At 43.6% G+C, this 18,469-nt stretch overlaps 1 protein-coding gene across 5 annotated transcripts in view; it reads right to left on the reverse strand.

Moving 5' to 3' along the window:
- Positions 1-6,292: 6,292 nt before the first annotated feature.
- The window catches only part of LOC124000176 (lysine-specific demethylase 2B-like), a 46,135-nt gene continuing 33,958 nt past the window's right edge, over positions 6,293-18,469 (reverse strand). For 2 of the 5 annotated variants that reach the window (XM_046306374.1, XM_046306370.1), the window contains exons 13-21: positions 15,044-15,280; positions 14,773-14,916; positions 11,992-12,078; positions 11,503-11,835; positions 10,149-11,209; positions 8,906-9,069; positions 8,033-8,194; positions 7,535-7,753; positions 6,293-6,903 (exon numbers count right to left, since the gene is read on the reverse strand). In XM_046306374.1, coding sequence (XP_046162330.1) covers positions 6,722-6,903; positions 7,535-7,753; positions 8,033-8,194; positions 8,906-9,069; positions 10,149-11,209; positions 11,503-11,835; positions 11,992-12,078; positions 14,773-14,916; positions 15,044-15,280 — 2,589 coding nt within the window. In that variant the 3' untranslated portion in view covers positions 6,293-6,721. The remainder of the gene's footprint in view (positions 6,904-7,534; positions 7,754-8,032; positions 8,195-8,905; positions 9,070-10,148; positions 11,210-11,502; positions 11,836-11,991; positions 12,079-14,772; positions 14,917-15,043; positions 15,281-18,469) is intronic. The other 3 variants (XM_046306373.1, XM_046306371.1, XM_046306372.1) reach the window with 3 other exon arrangements.

Raw genomic sequence — 18,469 nt, forward strand, 5'->3', positions numbered from 1 at the left:
AAATACTGTACCATATAATAAGCAGAGATCCTGTTGTTGTTTTAACGCTGCTGTATCCGACCGGTTACCCCAAATCAATTGTTTATATCCCCAGTTTAAAGAATGCAAGTTGACAAAATGGCAAACTATTCCAAATGTTGATGTTTAAGGTCTTTATTTCAGAATGTAAAAACTGTGAATAGATAATCCAACATATGACATACTTTAAACATATTTCACAAATGTTTTTGTTTACATATTGCACAAAATGCTTATAAACATGACCAAAAAGATAAATTAAGACGATCGTGGAAACATGACCAAAAATAGAGTTCAGTATTTAGAATTAGTTTTTATAACTCAAGTCACAAACAGTTCTCTATACAGTATATACAGTTGAACCAATGACATACTAGTACTAAAATATTTCCCAACTGCACAGGGAAGACATGGTTGGTAGTTAGGCCTGTCCTCATACAAAAAAAGTAGATTTATATACACATTAGGACCCCCCAGTAGCCATACTTTTGTTATTTCCTGTAATTAACACGAGTTAAATACAAACTGGGGAACTGTACGTCAGTGTCTGACAGGTAACTAACTACATTCCTTATATTACACCAGTAGTAAGTAGTGGCTTTACTTGTGTATGCAGGTTATTATTATGCCATATACACATACTATACTGTGTCTGGTTAAAGAGATTCTTCAGTACTTTTGTATACTTTTTATCCAGTAGCTCTGAAAGTAGTGCTCATAAGATAAAACTGGTCCCCGAAAACTGCATACCACATCATTGCTCTCTCTCTCTATTATGTGTACATCTTGCTAGCTGTCACTCAAGCATTATACGGTTAAGTCTACAACCATTGTATTCGGCGCACGTGACAAATACAATTTGATTGTGAGGGGCTGAAGCTCAAATTGCTAGGGGGCAAGCCCACGTGGGGGGGAAATGGCAGAGCCTACAGTTTCCAGTAAACAGTCACTTTCAAACTAGCGATTTCGTGGAACAGTAATTCTGTTCATAGATTATGCATGTATGAACGGCATTGACACATTCAGTCGAAAGTGTGAGGTTTAAAAAAGACTTACTAGTCGGCAAAGTTCAGGAGCATGTCTTTAAAACCTGCATCTATAGGTGTGAGAATCCCTTGTAAAAAATAAATACAATTAAAAACAGCCTAGTATATGGAGACTGATTGACAGTAGACTTTAAATCAGTCTCATGATGCTTCCTCTAGCAAACGGTCACTGGTGCCAACTCACACTGGCTTGATAAACCTGGGAAAGTACAGTAATATAAAACAAATGGTCAAACAGTGGAAATCGATTTTTATAGATATTTAGAAATTGAAGTGGAGTAAAAACAACTGTTCTATGGAAAGGAGAAAGTACCTGTGTACAGACAAATACAAGTATCAAAATGAAATAGCAGCACTTAAATAAATACAATATAAAACACCTGCACAGAAAACAAGCTACTGCTCTATTGGCATAAATCTTCAGAGGTTTGAGTCTAAATAGTCAAAAACAAACAGTGAGGCAGATTGACACTTTTCAATCAAAATGGTACATGTAAATCAGTGCATTCAGTACTGCACAAAAGTATGAAACACTTTGATTTAAAAAATTGTTCTGTATAATGCATAAACGGTTCGCTGCAACAAAAGAAAATCATTAACAAAATGAGAAAAACATGACCATTGTGTACACCAGGGGTGGCCTATCATTTTGGCTCGAGGGCCACATCAGCTTTTCAAAATTAAACGTTGAGCTGCAAAGATTTATTTTCGGACCGATGTGTTCGTTAAAAGCACATTTGCCGGTCAGAAAAAAAGGCAGTTATTTTTAGATGTTCAAGAGTGGCCTGGAGTGGTTTTTAACCCAAAACAATCATTCCTCGTGGAAAGAGAACACCTGCTCTTTCCATGACAGACTGACCAGGTGAATCCCGGTGAAAGCTATGGTCCCTTATTAATGTGATGTTAAATCCACTTCAAACCAGTGTAGATGAAGGGGAGGAGACACGTTAAAAAAGGATTTCTAAGCCTTGCAACAATTGAGACATGTCTTGTGTATGCGTGCCATTCAGAAGTGGAATGGGAAGACAAAAGATTTAAGTGCCTTTCAAGAGGTTACGGTAGTAGGAGCCAGGCACACCAGTTTGAGTGAGGCAAGAACTGCAACACTGCTGGGTTTTTCACACGCAACAGTTTCCCGTGTGTATCAAGAATGATCCACCACCCAAAGTACATCCAGCCAACTTGACACAACTGTAGGAAGCATTGGAGAAAACTTGACACCTTGTAGAGTCCCCAACGTAATGAGGCTGTTGAGGGCAAAATGGTGCAACTCCATATTAGGAAGGTGTTCCTAATGTTTTTTTCACTCAGTGTGTGTGTGTGTGTATGTGTGTGTACGTACCCACATACATACATACATACGCTACCGTTCAAAAGTTTGGGGTCACTCAAAAATGTCCTTGTTTTAAAAAAAACACCAGTCTCAACGTCAACAGTGAAGAGGCGACTCCGGGATACTGGTCTTCTAGGCAGAGTTCCTCGGTCCAGTGTCTGTGATCTGTTGCCCATCTTAACCTTCTTTTTTTATTGGCCAGTCTGAGATATGGCTTTTTCTTTGCAACTCTGCCAAGAAGGCCAGCCTCCTGGAGTTGCCTCTTCACTGTTGACGATGTTTTGCGGGTACTATTTAATGAAGCTGCCATTTGAGGACGTGTGAGGCGTCTGTTTCACAACCTAGACATTTTTATGTACTTGTCCTCTTGCTCAGTTGTATTTCTTCTTTAAATCAGCACAACAGTTTTCAGCTGTGTTAACATAATTCCATAAGGGTTTTCTAATGATCAATTAGCCTTTTAAAATTATAAATTAGCTAACACAACATGCCATTGGAACACAGGAGTGATGGTTGCTGATAATGGGCCTCTGTACGCCTATGTAGATATTCCATAAAAAATCTGCCGTCTCCAGCTACAATAGTCATTTACAACATTAACAATGTCTACACTGCATTTCTGATCAATTTGATGTTATTTTAAACAGACAAAAAAAAGGATATTTTAAATGACCCCAATCTTTTGAATGGTATTGTGTGTGTGTATATATATATATATATATATATATATATATATATATATAGTTGAAGTTTACATGCACTTAGGTTGGAGTCATTAAAATTCGGTTTTCAACCACTCCACAAATGTCTTTTTAATAAACTGTAGTTTTGGCAAGTCGGTTAGGACATCTACTTTGTGCATGATACAAGTCATTTTTCCAACAATTGTTTACAGACAGATTATTTCACTTATAATTCACTGTATCACAAATCCAGTGAGTCAGAAGCTTGGAACATTCCAGAAAATGATGTCATGGCTTTAGAAGCTTCTAATAGGCTAATTGATATCATTTGAGTCAATTGGAGGTGTACCTGTGGATGTATTTCAAGGCCTACCTTCAAACACAGTGCCTCTGCTTGACATCATGGGAAAATCCAAATAAATCAGCCAAGACCTCAGAAAATAAATTCTAGACCTCCACAAGTCTGGTTCATCCTTGGGAGCAATTTCCAAAGGCCTGAAGGTACCACATTCATCGGTACAAACAATAGTATGCAAGTATAAACACCATGGGACCATGCAGCCGGCATACCACTCAGGAAGGAGATGCGTTCGGTCTCCTGGAGATGAACGTACTTTGGTGCAAAAAGTGCCAATCAATCCCAGAACAACAGGATCTTGTAAAGATGCTGGAGGAAACAGGTACAAAAGTATCTATATCCACAGTAAAACGAGTCCTATATCGACATAACTTGAAAGGCCGCACAGCAAGGAAGAAGCCACTGCTCCTAATCCACCATAAAAAGCCAGAATATGGTTTGCAACTGCACATGGGGACAAAGATCGTACTTTTTGGAGAATGAAACAAAAATAGAACCGATTGGCCATAATGATCATCGTTGGTTTGGAGGAAAAAGGGGGAGGCTTGCAAGCTGAAGAACACCATCCCAACCGTGAACCACAAGAGTGGCAGCATCATGTTGTGTGGGTGTTTTCCTGCAGAAGGTGGGAAAAGCATGTGGATATATTGAAGCAACATCTCAAGACATCAGTCAGGAAGTTAAAGCTTAGTCGCAAAGGCATCTTCCAAATGGACAATGACCACAAGTATACTTCCAAAGTTGTGGCAAAATGGCTTAGGGACAACAAAGTCAAGGTATTGGAGTGGCCATCACAAAGCCCTGACCTCAATCCTATAAAAAATTTGAGGGCAGAACTGAAAAAGTGTGTGCGAGCAAGGAGGCCTACAAACCTGACTCAGTCACACCAGCTCTGTCAGGAGGAACAGGACAAAATTCACCCAACTTATTGTGGAAGCTTGTGGATGGCTACCCGAAACATTTGACCCAAGTTAAACAATTTAAAGGCAAAGCTACCAAATCCTAATTGAGTGTATGTAAACTTCTGACCCACTGAGAAGGTGATGAAAGAAATAAAAGCTGACATAAATCATTCTCTCGACTATTATTCTGACATTTCGCATTCTTAAAATAAAGTGGCGATCCCAACTGACCTAAGACATGGAATTAGTACTAGGATTAAATGTCAGGAATTGTGAAAAAAAGTTTAAATGTATTTGTATGTATGTATGTATGTATGTATGTATGTATGTATGTATGTATGTATGTATGTATGTATGTATGTATGTATGTATGTATGTATGTATGTATGTATGTATGTATGTATGTATGTATGTATGTACGTACAGTGGGGCAAAAAAGTATTTAGTCAGCCACCAATTGTGCAAGTTCTCCTACTTAAAAAGATGAGAGAGGCCTGTAATTTTCATCATAGGTACACTTCAACTATGACAGGCAAAATGAGAAAAAAAATCCAGAAAATCACATTGTAGGATTTTTAATGAATTTATTTGCAAATTATGGTGGAAAATAAGTATTTGGTCAAAGTTTATCTCAATACTTTGTTATATACCCTTTGTTGGCAATGACAGAGGTCAAACGTTTTCTGTAAGGTTTTCACACACTGTTGCTGGTATTTTGGTCCATTCCTCCATGCAGATCTCCTCTAGAGCAATGATGTTTTGGGGCTGTTGCTGGGCAACACGGACTTTCAACTCCCTCCAAAGATTTTCTATGGGTTGAGATCTGGAAATCCAGGACCTTGAAATGCTTCTTACGAAGCCACTCCTTCATTGCCTGGGTGGTATGTTTGGGATCATTGTCATGCTGAAAGACCCAGCCACGTTTCATCTTCAATGCCCTTGCTGATGGAATGAGGTTTTCACTCAAAATCTCACGATACATGGCCCCATTCATTCTTTCCTTTATACGGATCAGTCATCCTGGTCCCTTTGCAGAAAAACAGCCCCAAAGCATGATGTTTCCACCCCCATGCTTCACAGTAGGTATGATGTTCTTTGGATGCAACTCAGCATTCTTTGTCCGCCAAACACAACGAGTTGAGTTTTTACCAAAAAGTTATATTTTGGTTTCATCTGACTATCTGACATTCCCCCAATATTCTTCTGGATCATCCAAATGCTCTCTAGCAAACTTCAGACGGGCCTGGACATGTACTGGCTTAAGCAGGGGGACACGTCTGGCACTGCAGGATTTGAGTCCCTGGCGGCGTAGTGTGTTACTGATGGTAGGCTTTGTTACTTTGGTCCTAGCTCTCTGCAGGTCATTCACTAGGTCCCCCCGTGTGGTTCTGGGATTTTTGCTCACCGTTCTTGTGATCATTTTGACCCCACAGGGTGAGATCTTGCGTGGAGTCCCAGATCGAGGGAGATTATCAGTGGTACTGTATGTCTTCCATTTCCTAATAATTGCTCCCACAGTTGATTTCTTAAAACCAAGCTGTTTACCTATTGCAGATGCAGTCTTCCCAGCCTGGTGCAGGTTTACAATTTTATTTCTGGTGTCCTTTGACAGCTCTTTGGACTTGGCCATAGTGGAGTTTGGAGTGTGACTGTTTGAGGTTGTGGACAGGTGTCTTTTATACTGATAACAAGTTCTAACAGGTGTCATTAATACAGGTAACGAGTGGAGGACAGAGGAGCCTCTTAAAGAAGAAGTTACAGGTCTGTGAGAGCCAGAAATCTTGCTTGTTTGTAGCTGACCAAATACTTATATTCCACCATAATTTACAAATAAATTCATTAAAAATCCTACAATGAGATTTTCTGGATTTGTTTCCCTCATTTTGTCTGTCATAGTTGAAGTGTACCTATGATGAAAATTACAGGCCTCTCTAATCTTTTTAAGTGGGAGAACTTGCACAATTGGTGGCTGACTAAATACTTTTTTGCCCCACTGTATGTATGCATGTATAGAGTTCACTTGCAGAAAGAAAAAATAAATACTTCAATATCTTAGCAAAGACAAAGGAAAAAAAACAAAAAAACATGCTCTGTCAAATTTCCAGTACAGCCAGGTGTCCTGCCTTACATGTTGAACATCCTGTTTTGGAAAACATTCTTGCTTCAGCAGCACAAGAGCCATTCAATGAGTATCAGGGCAACAGTCACTTTTAAAATGTCCTTTGCCATTTCCAATGTGGGTTGTGTTTTTGCACAGAGGTGTGTGAAATACAACACCGTCTCCATGGTGATAACATCACCCTTGCCAGTTCCTTATTCTGACGAGTTTCCTAGCTAGCCAGTGCATACTGTACAGTCTTCGTCAACCTGCTGTTTGTCCACTAGCTGAGTTTCAGCAGTAGTTTCTCCTCTACTAGTTCAAACTGTACACTCACTGACATCTCAGCAATGAATTGCTCGCAGCCCTCTTTGGTCACCTGCTTGCAGTATCGCAAGTCAATATGACAGATGCTTCCACAGCGCTTGAAGTAAGTCAGGGACTGGTCCGTGACTCTGTTGCACACTGCAGAGATCAGGGAGGAGGAAGATACAGTATCAGGTTGTTGGATTTATACTATATACTTGGCCATAACAGTCATTTGTTTTCTAGAATAAAGGCTCCAACCAAAACCTCACCATCGTCATGAGCATATTGAGTGCAGTCAATGGGTGACGGCTTCACCCATTAACAGTGACTGACAGTGGATAATTAGAAAACAGTGGTGCCCTGTCTGTCTGTCCCACATTGACCCAACCTTTAACAGCACTACTCAGGGAGAGGAGAACCATGGGGGTACTTCAGTTATGGTGTTTGGAATGGAGCCTAGTTTTACTCCACCCCATGGCTCCAACTGTGCATCAGAAATAGAGACAATTAAAGCTATTCATACTTTATACTGGTGTTTATGGGGTCGAGATATGACTTTACGAGGCACACATTAATCTCAGTCGGGAACATTTGTTATTCAATAAGACCTATGAAGCAATGAATGAACTTTGCAATGAGAGGTCAATGGCCATGTCCGGATTGTCACCAGTATGTTCTAAATAGTGAATAGTACTGTTAACAGTGATTACTTTTAGTAGAGACATTCTGACATGGCCAATGTCTATAGTGATAGTAGGCATTGTGACATGGCCTTGTATGCCCCTACCGGAGAGGTTGATGTCAGTGAGCGAGTCTCTGGTGGTGGTCCCTGCAGCGGTCAGGATGTTGACTGACTGGTCAGTGACGTGGTTGCAGTAGCTCAGGTCCAGTCTGGTCAGCTGGGGCATGTAGCGGATGAGGAGGCGCAGAGAGGTGTCCGTGATGTCCAGCCCGGCCAGACGCAGGTCCACCACATTTCGCAGCTTACTCCTGTTGTCCAGCTGACCTAGGGAGGGAGAGAGACAAAGATTGAATGCTTGTCAAGTTCATTTTCTTCCTTTTTTAAAGCTTCTTTACTTCTACTAGGGGCAAAATCGAATGCAAGCTATTCCAGCTGTGTGGCTATAAAGATCGACACAAACATTCAGCAGAGAGCACAGCAAGGCCTGACATGGATGGGCTGCAGCAGCCTGACTGGACTGCAAAGCAGATTGACATACTGTTCAATACTTCACACCATGTGTCCAGATGGTCACTAACACAGTGCAGGATGGCGAAAACCTACCTGGTCTGTTGTCTGTGGGGGGTGAGAGCAGATCCCTCATCTGGGCGTCTTTGAGACCCTCTACCCACTGGACGTCCAGGGTCCTCAGCAGCGGGCAGCTGGCGGTGCAGAGGGCAGACACAGCCACCCAGGAGCAGCCTGAGAGCAGCAGCATCCGCAGACCTGCAGGGACAACAGTCAGGGGTAAAGAGGGGTCAAACTCAACGACATCGCTCGCTCTCTCAATTCCTACTAAACACACCCTAGCACTGTCAAAATGACCCGAAACCAAAACGCCATAATAATACAGAAGTGGGTTTGCCTCCCTTGGACTAAGTCAGTCCTAATTAAGTAACTCAAAACGTGAAAACGTGAAAACGTGAAATCTGCTGCCCCGTTCAATCCTTTGGGGGGGGGATCTTAATAGTCTCCAACAGTTCATTAACCTGAGGGTGCAAAATCAAGCAAACAAAAACCATCACTATGTAAATGTAATTACAGTTGCCACATAATTAATTCTAAGAAGAAACAAAGCCAATCGTCAGAAACACTGAGGAACCCCTGGGGATACCATTATTATGGAGCAGAGTCGCAGCCACACGGCAGCATTCTCTGAAACTTCCAGCTCACCCAACCAAGGAAACAAAGACAGCGTTACATTATCACCAAACTAGTCACATTAAATACGTTCCTATCAATGCTCTCAGTACAGAGAAGCACAGTAACCGGCTGCAGTGGTGACATCAGGTTTGCAGGGTGTACCCAGAGCCATGGACAGAGACACAGTATAATGGCTAGGTGTATACTGTATACTGTAGACCGTTCTATTATAAAGCCACAGAGGGATATGCACATTGCCTCAATTACAACACTGCTGGCTGGTGTTTAATATACCTGGCAGTCTGTTGATGAGCCAGCTGAGCTGCTTCTTGGAGATGTTGGTCCAGCTGAGGTCCAGAGCCACAGGCTGTCTGCGGATGAGGCCACTCAGCATGAGGGGAGTGATGGACTTACAGCGGTTCAGATCGATCTGCGTCCACAGCCTCTTATCACAGCACCTGAGGAGGTAGGGACGAAGGTAACCACAAGATCACACAGCCACCATGGCTCCAGCTGTGCTTTTACACCTGCATTGTTTGCTGTTTGGGGTTTTAGGCTGGGTTTCTGTACAGCACTTTGAGATATCAGCTGATGTACGAAGGGCTATATAAATAAATTTGATTTGATTTGATTTGAAAGACTACACTTGAGGTGAGAGCTCTAGGCTAGAGAGCCTTACAGCTTAGTGTTCATACGGTCTTTCCAATAAACAAGGGCCACTTTGAAAAACACAACCCACTATTCACAAGATTGACTTGTCCAACTTCGTATCAGACGCTTTGGTCTATCAGGCCCTGTCTGGACATGACAGTTTATGCAGCTTTAGTATTCTGATAATGGAGGTCTGATCATGGAATTCCGAACACGTCACGAGTCTACATTTAAATGTGTCCACATTGTGTCCGTTCCTGCACTATAACCAAATGCCAGTATGCATTTTACAAATGGTGGAATAAGCTAAATATGGTAACAACAACAACAGACGGCAGTAGCTAACTACTGTAAAGCTAAGTAGCCAGCTAACCTCTGTAGCTAGCAAGCAATGCTGAAGGGATTGCATAACTCTAGCCAATTAAAAGCATTTATGAGGCCAGCAAACACGATCCTCACACGCTAGGAACGCATTTCCTCCAATGTTATAATGATGACCTTTCTAGGGAGTTTTTCCAAGCCACCATGCTTCTACACCTGCATTGCTTGCTGTTTGGGGTTTTAGGCTGGGTTTCGATACAGCACTTTGAGATATCAGCTGATGTAAGAAGGGCTTTATAAATAAATATAAAAGTGCCTTTCGGTTTTCTAGACACTGATGACGTCGTCCACTGTATGCGCTTTTGGTAGCCTGATTGCGTCTAGATTGAGGACAAATCCACACACAAGCATCCCTGACCACCTCCTGAAGTGGTCAGACAGATCTGAACAGAATCCGACCAAAGTGACTTTTGTGCGTCTAGACCCATGCGATCTTCGTATTCTGATAGCAGAAGTTGCATGTAATTGTCAAGTGTAGACACGACCTCCGATAGCTTCAGCTCACCATCTGTTCCAGGTCTTGCAGACACGCATGCAGACACACAGGTCTCTGTGTGCGAGGTGGCTGAACACGACCATCCACACCTCCCTGCGCATCACGTGGGCCTGTCCGTCATCCAGTGGAAGTCTGTCTGGTGGGGGGCTGATGGGAGGCGGCCGGATCACGTGACGCTCCATCTGTACACACTTGGGCGGTGAGTGGCAGGGAGGGGGGCGCGGGCAAATAGGTGTGATCGGAGGGCTGCGGTTCCACCCCAGGGGCGAGAGCTGGCGGGGCGTCCCATTCACCTCCCGCCCCCTGGGGTGGAGCCAGTCTCCGAGGTCACTGCTGCCGTTGTCGAGTGGCCGTTTAGGCTTAGGCTCCTCCCCGTCACTCTCAGGCTCTGTCTTCATTGGCCTGTGGTTCTGATTGGACAAGCAGTCCTCTGTCTTCAATGGTCGACGGTTGTGATTGGATAGGCCATCCTCTGTCTTAATTGGCCTGCGGTTATGATTGGTGGGGGAGTCCTCTGTTTTTAGTGGTCTGCGGTTCTGATTGATAGAGGAGTCCTCAGTCTTCAGTGGTCGACGGTTGTTATTGGTTGGGCTGTTCTCCCCCTTCAGTGGTCTGCGGTTCTGATTGGCCAAGCAGTCCTCGGTCTTCTGGATCTCCAGGTTGAGCTCTTTGCTCAGCTCCTTGCTCAGCTCTTTGTTGGGTAGGCGGCGTCGCTGGTGTGCCTTCAGCTGGCCAAGTGTCTTGTCTGGGGCATCGCCCCCCTCACTGCTGGGCCCTGCCCGGGGAGAGCTGGAGCAGGACTGGTCACTCTCTCTGGCTGCAGACGTCCGTAGCAGTGGACTCAGCATAGTCTTTACTTTACCATCTTTACTGTCCTCTACACCATCTTTCTCCTCTTCTTCCTCCTCATCATCCTCCTTATCTTCCTCCTCTTCTCTTTTCCCTTTAGCTGCAACCCTGTCCCCTGGGTATCTGTCATCTTCATGGTCTTCGTCCTCATCAACTTTCTCTTGCTTGATGGGCCGTAAGAGCTTGGAGGTGAAGGTGTCATCAGGTTTTGGGGGCTTCTTCTGTAAGGGAACATGGGGAGCATATCAATTATCAAATAATCATCTTTACAGTTCATTTGCATTTTTATAAAAGACCTTATTTATCATATATTTTTCTCCAAACAGTGTTTGTCAAGTAAGTGGACTACAAATTCTCAAATCAAAAGGTTATTGTTTAGTAATAGAATCTTGACAAAATAAACTCTGGGCCTTATCAAATCTGTCCCTTATCAAATCAAGAGGAATGCTCAGTAAAGACAGTCAATATAAAAATAATTATCCATGGCCAGCCTAAAGCCTGTTGGATAAATGACCTTTTTCTTGACAACAGGAGGTTCGTCCTCATCTTTGATGTCGAACAGCTTCCTCTTCTTCCTCAGAGGGTTGTCCTCAGGCCTGGGTCGGGGATGAGGTAGCCCGCCCAGAGACAACATGGGAGAACGTTTCTTCAGAGGAGGATATTCCTCTGCTTTCCTCTTGGGGGTGTCATCACGCTCTGCCTTCCTCTTCACTGCAGTGGGTGATGTTGGCACACTGGGCAGGTCGGACTCTTCCTTAACGTCACGGTTCAATCGCGAGTCCTTCAGCAGCGACCCGGGAAGGTTGGACGCGTACTTGAATCCTGGTCCTCTTTTTTGCTTGACAGCCAAAAGGGAAGAAACAAGGGAAGAAAACTTTATACCTTTTGCCTATTTGTTTCCAGACAATTCAAGTCTTCTTATAATAAAAGTGATTTATTGAACAGTGCAGAGCGTAGATATTCTGCCTAGAACATTCATTTCCACAACCACATAGATGCTTACTTTCCCGGTTTTCCCTGCATGGTTGCATTTTGGACACTCCCAGCAGTTTGGCAACTCTTCATTTACAACTCCACCAGAATTCTTCACCTGAACAAGAGAGCACAAGTAGTGAGTGGGTGAAGGTGATAGGAAGCACAAGTAAAAGTGATAAAGTACAAAACAAAGCTATCATTTATCATTTGCAGAATAAGTCCTTTATAGAAGGGTTTAGGCAACTAGGTTAATCTGCGGACCAATTTTTGTCGGAGCGGATGATGGGGGGCCGGAACATAATTATGATAATATGTACACTGCAAATTGACCACAACTTAGACCCTCATATTTTTGGGGGGTGAAACATATAGCTGGGAGCAGCAATGAACTGGGTTCACAGGGTGACAAAAGGAACACAAGATCAGTTGGATAACAAAGCACTATCATGTAGGTACTACTGTATCTTCCTTTATGTGCACTAAATACAAAATCATTAGCGTTACATAGGCAAAGAGTGAGTTGTTAATATATTTCTTGGTTTAAAAAAATATATATCAATACCAAATTCAGCGTGGTACATCTTAAGGACGTCCATGATAACAATGACAAGTTTCAAGTCGATAGGCCACTGTTAAATGTGGATTTACAGTGGGTTAAACGAGTACTTAAAATCAGATTTTGATTTGTCAATAACTTAGCCATCTTTTACTGATCAGGACCAAATTTGGTATTATTTGGTCCTATGGCTCATGAGAAGAATATATTTTTTTTAAGTAGTTTTGGCATATTTTAAAATATGTGCTAATATGCATCTACTGGCGAACATTGATGGATCATTGTGATGAGTCCAACAACCAAATTTGGAGTGAATCTGGCTTTTGTCAATGAGAAGATTTGTTATGATTATTTTAAGTTGTAGCATTACATAGTTAAACAAGTGAATTGTTAGTTTGCTTATTTGTTAAGATATCAATGCCAAATTTAACATGGTTCATCAATGTAATGTCTTTGATGACATTACACAGGATTTACAAAGGATTTAAAATTGACATATGAAATCAGCATTTCTTGATTTATCAATAACTCAGCCATCTCTTTAACTGAACCCTTAGCTTTTCTCAAGGGCCATCCTGTTTCCATTGATCATCCTTGAAATGTTTCTACAACTTGATTGGAATCCATCTGTGGTAAATGTATTGATTGGACATGATTTGGAAAGGCAATTCCCTGTCTATATGAGGTCCCACAGTTGATAGTGCATGTCAGAGCAAAAACCAAGCCATGAGGTCGAAGGAATTGTCCGTAAAGCTCAGAGACAGAATTGTATCGAGGCACAGATCTGGAGAAGGATACCAAAACATTTCTACAGCATTGTAGGTCCCCAAGAACACAGTGGTCACCATTCTTAAATGGAAGAAGATTGGAACCACCAAGACTCTTCCTAGAGCTGGTCACCTGGCCTAATTGAGCAGTCGGGTGAGAAGGGCCTTGTTCACAGAGGTGACCAAGAACCTGATGGTCACTTTGTCAGAGCTCTAGAGTTCCTTTGTGGAGATGGGATAACCTTCCAGAAGGACAACAATCTCTGCAGCACTCCACCAATCAGGCCTTTATGGTAGAGTGGCCAGATGGAAGCCACTCCTCAGTAAAAGGCACCTAAAGGACTCTCAGACCATGAGAAACAAGATTTAGATTCTCTGGTCTGATGAAACCAAGATGGAACTCTTTGGCCTGAACGCCAAGCGTCACGTCTGGAGGAAACCTGGCACCATCCCTACTGTGAAACATGGTGGTGGCAGCATCATGCTGTGGAGATGTTTTTCAGTGGCAGGGACTGGGAGACTGACTCGTCAGGATCAAGGGAAAGATGAACGGTGCAAAGGACAGAGATCCTTGATGAAAACCTGCTCCAGAGCACTCAGGACATCAGACTGGGGCGAAGGTTCACCTTCCAACAGGACAATAACTCTAAGCACACAGCCAAGACAATGTAGGAGTGGCTTCGGGACAAGTCTCCTTGTCCTTCAGTGGCCCAGCCAGAGTCCGGACTTGAACCCGTTTGAACATCTCTGGAGAGACCTGAAAATAGCTGTGCAGCGACGCTCCAACCTGACAGAGCTTGAGAGGATCTGCAGAGAAGAATGGTGTGCCAAGCTTGTAGCAACATACCCAAGAAGACTCGAGGCTGTAATCACTGCCAAAGGTGCTTCAATAAAGTACTGAGTAAAGGGTCTGAATACTTATGTCAATGTGATATCCGTTTTTTTTCTCATACATTTGAAAACATTTCTAAAAACCTGTTTTTGCTTGGTCATTATGGGGTATTGTGTGTAGATTGAGAAAAAACAACAACATGTAATCGGTTTTAGAATAAGGCTGTAACGTAACAAATGGCAAACGGAGCAGAGGATATGGGAGCTTAAGTGAGACTGCTTATAACTGCGCCACGGCTTTGCTGTGAACCCCTAATAACAATAATTTCATACCTTGAATACATTGAGACACATTCACGTATGTCTCTTTATTTGTGGGAATACCTGGGAACAGATTTCCTAAATTAAACTCGTTTTTTGCTGAATTCCTGGTGACTTTACATGCTTTTGACCAAAAACAGAAATCTTAAAAATTCGAAATACTTTTTTTTGGGGGGTGCGGGACAAAACCAAACTCTCAGTCGCCGACCCCTGCTCTATAGGAGGAAGGGTAACCATAAACAAATACACTGCAGTAATGTAAGTGCTCACACTGAATCAATTAAATCAACCAGATAAGATGCTCATTAACAGCATTCTGTCTTGAGCAGTTTACCTTTAGGCAGAGGGGATGGACTATCTCATTGCAGATGGAGCACTCCATGAGCATGAGGTTAAATTTGTCCTCTTCTTCCTCCACCGTGTCCTCCTTCCCTGCCTCCCCACACACCAGACACACCGCAGTGTGGGGTAGGACAGGCTGGAGACAACAAACAAACACCACATTAGTATATTAGAAACTCCCCCTCTGCACATAGTCACCAGATAAAATGTCAGCACACATACAAAGAATGTCCAAATACTCTGCAGGTTAGTATGAGGCCTACCGCGATACACTGCCTCATGATGCAGGACTGTTTCATGCGACCCGGCCCTCCAAACTTCTTCATGTCTTTACAGAAGTGGCATTCTCCACACTCTGTCCTCAGGCACGCCTCACACTTCCGACATCGCGTCCTCCTTCTCCGGGCCCCAGACGTGCTCCGGCTGGCCGACAGCTTGACCGCAGGCGCAGGAGACGAGGCCGCCATTTTGGGTTTGGGCCTGTTGGGAGGTCTCTGCTGCTGAATGGAGAAGAGGAACAGGTAGGAGAGTCCGGTATCTTTATAGTAGAACAACCCAAAAAGTGAAAGCAAGGTCTAGTATAGACAGATGGATCTGGGCCTATATTCACAAAGAATCTCAGAGTAGGAGTGCTCATCTGGAATCAGGTCCCAATCAGTCCCACTACTCCCAATTCATTATGATCAAAAAGACTGACACTTGATCAACAGTCCTACTCTAAAAGACTTCGTAATACAGGATCAGGTCTGCAGGGTGTTGCAGTATTTGCTGTCATATTGACCCCGGAATTGGCAGCTGTTTAGGGAAACCAGGTGAATTGACACATCTAATCAATCCCAGCAGTTGACCAACTAAGTTCTGCGCCACAAGCAGAGCTTTTATTATGACCTGTGATACCTAGTTCGCTGGTCTAACCATCTACCACGGAAAACAAAGAACCATGGGAAACAGGCCTAGATCCCTGTCATTTGAGTGAAGAGAATGCAGAGAAAAAGGAGCCAGAGGGCGGGCTGCCTTCGGAGAATTCATTAGCGATCTAATAAACCCCATTGCCTTCCATTCTGCTAGCAAATGTGCAATCTTTGAAAAATAAAATCAATGACCTACAAGGAAGATTAAACTACCAACATTCAAAACTGTAATATCTTATGCTTCATGGAGTCATGGCTGAACGAGAACATTATCAACATACAGCTGGCTGGTTCTACACTGTATCGGCAGGATAAAACAGCGGCGTCTGGTAAGACAATGGTCGGCGGGCTATGGATTTTTGTAAATAACAGCTGGTGAACGATATCTAGGGAAGTCTCCAGGTTTTGCTCACCTGAGGTAGAGCATCTCCTGATAAGCGATACACCACACTACCTACCTAGAGAGTCCATCTGTATTTTTCGTAGCGGTCAACATACCACCACAGACATTATATTACAAAAATGTACATACGTCCGTTAGCAAGCTAACAGACAAAGTTAATATCTTCATGGTAAATGCCCTAGCAGCTAATTGCTGTTGCCAAAAGACTCTTTGATAGCGATGGCTGGCACTAAGACCGCACTGAATGAGCTGTATTCCGCCATGTATTCTGAGGCGGTGCTCGTAGTAGTTGGGGACTTTAATGTAGGAAAACCTAAATCAGTCTTACCAAATTTCTATCAGCATGTTAAATGTGCAAACAGAGGAAGATGTTTTTTTTGTTTTTTTAAATAAATAAATAAATGTAACACCTCTGGACCACCTTTACTCCACTCACAGAGACGCATACAATGCTCTCCTTCGCCCTCCATTTGGCAAATCTGACCGTAAATCTGACCGTAAATCCTGATTCCTGCAGGAAGCACCAGTGACTTAATCAATAAAAAAAATGGGTCAGATGAAGCAGATGCTAAGCTACATGACTGTTTTGCTAGCACAGACTGGAATATGTTCCGGGATTCCTCTGATGGCATTGAGGAGTACACCACATTAGTCATTGGCTTCATCAATAAATGCATTGATGACGTCATCCCTACAGTGACCATACGTACATACCACAACCAGAAGCCATTAATTACAAGCAACATTTGCACTGAGCTAAAGACTAGAGCTGCCGCTTTCAAGGAGCGGGAATCTAACCCGGAAGCTTATAAGAAATCCCGCTATGCCCCCGATGAACCATCAAACAGGCAAAGCGTCAATAAAGGACTAAGATCGAATCATACTATACCGGCTCTGACGCTTGTCAGATATGGCAAGGCTTGCAAACCATTACAGACTACAAAGGGAAGCACACCCGAGAGCTTCCCAGTGACACGAGCCTACCAGACGAGCTAAACTACCTCTATGCTCGCTTCGAGGCAAATAACACCGAAACATGCATGAGAGCATCAGCTGTTCCGTTACTGTGTGATCACGCTCTCCGCAGCTGATGTGAGTAAGACCTTTAAAACAGGTCAACAGGGCCAGACGGATTACCAGAATGTGTACTGCGAGCATGCTCTGACCAACTGGTAAGTGTCTTCACGGACATTTTCAACCTCTCCCTGTCCGAGTCTGTAATACCAACATGTTTCAAGCAGACCACCATCGTCCCTGTGCCCAAGAACACTAAGGAATCCTGCATAAATGGCTACCAACCCGTAGCACTCACGTCTGTAGCCATGAAGTGTTTTGAAAAACTGGTCATGGCTCACCGCAACACCATTATCTCAGAAACCATAGACCCTCTCCAATTTGCATACCATCCTAACTGATGATGCAATCTCTACTGTACTCCACACTGCCCTTTCCCACCTGAACAAAAGAAACACCTATGTGAGAATGCTATTCATTGACTACAGCTCAGCGTTCAACACCATAGTGCCCTCAAAGCTCATCAATAAGCTAAGGACCCTGGGACTAAACACCTCCCTCTGCAACGGGATCCTGGACTTCCTGACGGGCCGCCCCCATGTGGTAGGGGTAGATAGCAACACATCCGCCACATTGATTCTCAACACAGGGGCCCCTCAGGGGTGAATGGTCAGTCCCCTCCTGTTCTCCCTGTTCACTCATGACTCCACGGCCAGGCACAACTCCAACACCATCATTAAGTTTGTCGATGACAACAGTGGTAGCCCTGGTCACCGACAACGACGAGACAGCCTATAGGGAGGTGGTCAGAGACCTGGTCGTGTGGTGCAAACAACCTCTCCCTCAATGTGATCAAGACAAAGGAGATTATTGTGGACTACAGGAAAAAGAGGACCGAGCACACCCCCATTCTCATCAACTGGGCTGTAGTGGAGCAGGTTGAGAGCTTCAAGTTAATTGGTGTCAACATCACCAACAAACTAACATGGTCCAAGAAAGCACCCCAAGACAGTCGTGAAGAGGGCACGACAAAACATATTCCCCCTCAGGAGACTGAAAAGATTTGGCATGGGAGCAATCGAGAGCATCTGGTTGCGTCACTGCCTGGTATGGCAACTGCTCTGCCACCAATACAGAGGGTAGTGCGTACGGCCCAGTACATCACTGAGGCAAAGCTTCCTGCCATCCAGGACCTCTATACCAGGTGGTGTCAGAGGAAGGCACTAAAAATTGCCAAAGACTCCAGCCACCCTAGTCGTACAATGTTCTCTCTGCTACCGCACGGCAAGCTGTCCCAGAGCGCCACGTCTAGGTCCCAGATGCATCTAAACAGCTTCTACCCCCAAGCCATAAGATTCCTG

Source organism: Oncorhynchus gorbuscha, linkage group LG16 (genome assembly GCF_021184085.1).
Source record: "Oncorhynchus gorbuscha isolate QuinsamMale2020 ecotype Even-year linkage group LG16, OgorEven_v1.0, whole genome shotgun sequence".
Classification (NCBI taxonomy): Eukaryota; Metazoa; Chordata; class Actinopteri; order Salmoniformes; family Salmonidae; genus Oncorhynchus; species Oncorhynchus gorbuscha.